Source organism: Acomys minous, assembly GCF_964271855.1.
Source record: "Acomys minous genome assembly, chromosome: 11".
NCBI classification, from domain to species: Eukaryota; Metazoa; Chordata; class Mammalia; order Rodentia; family Muridae; genus Acomys; species Acomys minous.
The window spans coordinates 63,818,134-63,822,111 of record NC_140492.1 but is presented as its reverse complement, the minus strand read 5'-3'; the positions used below and the strand labels follow the sequence as shown (position 1 = coordinate 63,822,111).

Sequence of the window (3,978 nt, the reverse complement as noted above, 5' to 3'; positions counted from 1 at the left end):
TGTTGAGAAATCCCCAGTGACTGGCTTCTTTGCAAAGAGTCATGGGACAGGCGACAGCCACTGCAATAGAGAGATAGCTGAAAGCCATTCTTCATTATAGTAATGGTTATCAATTTGTCCTGGGAATCCTATTAGGCTAATAGCAAAGCAGGAGTGATTTCTGAGTATCCATTGGAGAGAGAAAAGGGTGACAAGGAGATGAGATTCGTTTCCTAAGGTTTGTAGGGCTCTATCCCTGCCCTTTCTAGTCATAATAGCACATGCATCCACCTCAGTTAGAATTCTAGGTGCACTGGCCACTGGGGTGTGTAGCCATCTCAGTACTCCCAGGGTCCAATACAGTGGAGGAATTGAAGGTAAGAAGCTTCAGTGGCATTGTCAGTCATATGTAGCAAGTGCCATGTTTTTTTAGGGACATATTGATGGAATTTAGAGCTTGGATTACCTCAGGGGTGAGCATTCATGGGAAGAAGGGGCTTTTATTTCCTTTTAAGGGGTCAAAGAGGGGCTATAGGGTGCTTGTGGGGAGAAGAAGCCAGGGTTAAAGCCAATTAAGATTATACAAAAAGCTCTGGAAGAAGGCAAGAGTGAAGTCGGGGAGGGGGGAAGGATGCATTTAAGAGGGCATATTGAGGTGAAGGAAATTTCCATTCCCTTGAAGGTAATGGGTGGAAGAAGCTGTATTCTCCTGAATCCTAGGAAGGCTAGGGAAGGTATTAACTTAGCCTGCATTTGAGAGGGGGAGGGGGAGGAATTTCCCCATGCCAGGATGTCATCCCTGTAATGGTAAATATTGACTCCTTTGTCCAAGTAAGATGTTTATGCTGGAGCCACAGTCTCATGGCAGGTAGTGGGACTGTTATATCCAGTCCCTGGAGAAGAACTGTCCATTCATATCTTGAGGTTGTTGGCTCAAAGTTGTTAATGGGGGGCAGGGGATTGTTGAAAGCACAAAGCATTCACAGTCTTGAGGGTGGAGAATAGAAAAATAACATTGTTTAATGTCTATTGTTATTAGAGAGGTGTTGGCCAGGATGGCTGAGATGTGGGGCAGCCATGTTTGTGGAGAACCACAGCTTGAATGGCTTTATAAGTTGCCCTTAAGTCTTGTGGTTGTCTCCATCTCCCCCTCCCGACACCCCCCAGCTCTTTGTTAGAGCAAACACGGGGTGTTCTCTGGATTTTGAGAGGGTCAAATACATTGGAATGGAAACTGCTCTTTTATTAATTGTGTGAGGATTTCAAGTCTCTCCCTTGATAGAGGCCATTGTTCAATCCAGACAGGCTTGTCAGAATGCCAGTTAAGGCAGGGAGTATTAAATTTAACAGTGGCCCCTAGGATTGGGGCTGGTTTGGAGAGTTTTAAATGTTTTTTTTGGGGGGGTAGTTTTCTTTTTGGGTATAATCACCTATCCTGATGCAATTTGTTTCTGATTGACTGGCAAGCACCACTTCTAAAATATCTAAGATATTATAGGCTTGAAGAACATCTCTCCCCAGAAGACTGGTGTTGATGTTGGCTATTAGAACGCATAATACACCACTAGCTCCAACAAGGTCTTCCCATTTGTAGGTCTGCTTAGTAATAAATGCATGGGATCTGCCCCCGCCCCCCTCCATGCCTAGAAGTTGGGCCTAGGGGTTAATTGCCAAACTTACAAGATCTCTTGTTGTCTCAAAATTGTCTTGTCTGCCCTGGTATCAACAAGGCATTTGAATGGCTTGTCATCTACTTTTTTGTTGTTGTTGTTGTTGTTGAGTAAAAAGTTTATTGACTCTTACTGTATAAAGAGTCGTGTTACAATATGAAGCTGGAGCTCAGAGCTGCTTTGGTTCTCTCCACAGCACAGCATAGTCAGAATCCACAGTATAAAGTCTGTGTAGTGAGTTCTCCAAAGAGGGTTGAAAACTATCTGGCACTAGAATCCAGAGCTCTTAAAATTCAACCCTGAAATCTTGTTTTTTTAAGAGCTAAGTATAAACGTGTATCTCATTAGGTAACTCCCCTCTGTTCTTCCTGGTTAACAGGTAAATGTGCAGATGGATTAACTGTATTAACTGCAGCAGCACAATTAGTTTTAGGTGGTCTGCACAAATAAACAATGTGACTTCATTCTAATCAGCATATATCCTGCCTCCAAGTATGAACAGCCACCTCTGTCACATGTACACCATGTCCATCGCACAGGAACATTCTGAGCAAATAAAAGTATCTTGATATAAATCAGTACTTGTCAATGATTAGTCAGGCCAGCTAAATCAAAGAAATTCACTAGTAAGAGTATACATGTTGACTGAGTCTTAGAAATAAATTCTAACACTTGTGGTTAAGGAGGAAGAAAATCAGGGATTACCTTATAAAACATAAAATATAGCAATGAAATATAAATGTTAAAAGTACTTCATACCAAAAGACTAAGAAAAATTAAAAAATTAAAGTAAAACATCAAAACCAAAAAAAAAAAAAAAAAAAAAAGCAAGAAAACTGAAATCCTCAGACGTAGATCTCAAATGTGGATGGACACACTTTCACAGGTGTGAAGAAACTTGATGCTGTAGCACTTATTAGGGAGACTTCTTTTTAATCTAAGAGTGTTTCTAATATAAAATGCCACCTCACACATGGTGCCCGAGTGTCCTGCTGTCACTGTCACCACCCTGCATCTGCATCTGCGCTTGCATCCTTGCAATCATCTCCTGCATGCAGCGGAGCTCAGCCTCCTTTTCAAGCAAGATCTGGTCTTTATTCATGTCCTCATTCTCCACTTTCCTGCCACCTCTCTTCAGCCTCTCAGAATGGAAGTTTTCATAGTGAAGGTCTTGGGTTACTTCCTGTAGGTCCTGCATGTGGGTGATAAGCATTGTTCTCAGCTTCAAGAAGTCATTGTGCTCTGGGTTCTCCACCTCCACAACACCCCATGGGTAGAGTCGACCTCTGACCTTCTTGCCTTTGGCTTCAATCAACTGATTGGAGCCAACCACAGAGAATGGGATACTGGCCTTAAGGAGTCTAGTCTGCTCATTAAAGTCTTCATCCTCATCTGATTCTGCATCAGGTAAGTGATAGATTTTGATGTTATGCTCTTCAATTTCATCCAAAATCCTTTTCTTTGGCCGCTCACGCTCCTTCAGAGTTAGAGTGTCAGCTTTCGTGATGACAGGCACAATATTCACCTTATTGTGTATTGCTTTCATAAATGCAACATCCAAGGGCTTCAGTCCATGTCCCAAAGGTGAGATGAAGTAGAAGCAACAATGTACCCTGTTATCAATGATGTGCCGTCTGTTCAGTCCACTCTCATCATGTAAATAGCGTTCAAACTGCTCATCAATGTAGGAGATAATTGTCTTGAAACAATCCCTGCAGTTGATGGCATCCCCATAGCCAGGTGTGTCCACTACTGTAAGCCGAAGCTTGACGTCCCACTCTTCAATCTCAACAGTTGAAGCCTCAATCTGGACAGTTCTTTCAATTTTCTCTGCAGCTCCAGGTATAATCCTTTCCAGGTAGAGATCAGTCAAGAATAAGCTGTTTATGAGAGTTGATTTTCCTAGACCAGATTCACCAACAACCATCAGTGTGAACTCCCCTTTTCACTGATTTTCGGTGAACTTGATTGGGAAGATTTGAAAATCCAACATAGCCAGGAGTTTCTGGATTTATAAACTGAGTTGGTTGTTGCTTAGACATCTTTCTTGATTTTCAGTCTATCTGCTAACACGCCGGAGATCACTCAACCGACTCCATCACGGACCTGCCCTGCCCCGCCCTGCCCCGCCCCACCTTGTCATCTACTTTTATGATGAGTTTTAGGTGTGAGCCTTCTTAGATGCTAGGTACCTATAAAGTCTCTATGGGAGCAGTTTTCCCTCTTACTGTCAGGGCTGAAGGCTGTCCTCTTTTAAGTTTAAAGGCATGAGTTGTTTGTTATCTTTAAAATAATTGGAGAGATGATTTTTTTTCCAGTGGAAGCACTT

At 42.4% G+C, this 3,978-nt stretch overlaps 1 protein-coding gene across 1 annotated transcript; it reads right to left on the bottom strand.

Moving 5' to 3' along the window:
• Positions 1-2,336: 2,336 nt before the first annotated feature.
• Positions 2,337-3,764, bottom strand: LOC311608572 (septin-2-like). The gene is given in 2 exon segments (XM_084801116.1): positions 2,337-3,595; positions 3,597-3,764. Coding segments are annotated over 2 exon segments (1,074 nt in total). The 5' UTR covers positions 3,692-3,764; the 3' UTR covers positions 2,337-2,616.
• Between the last annotated feature and the right edge of the window lie 214 nt (positions 3,765-3,978).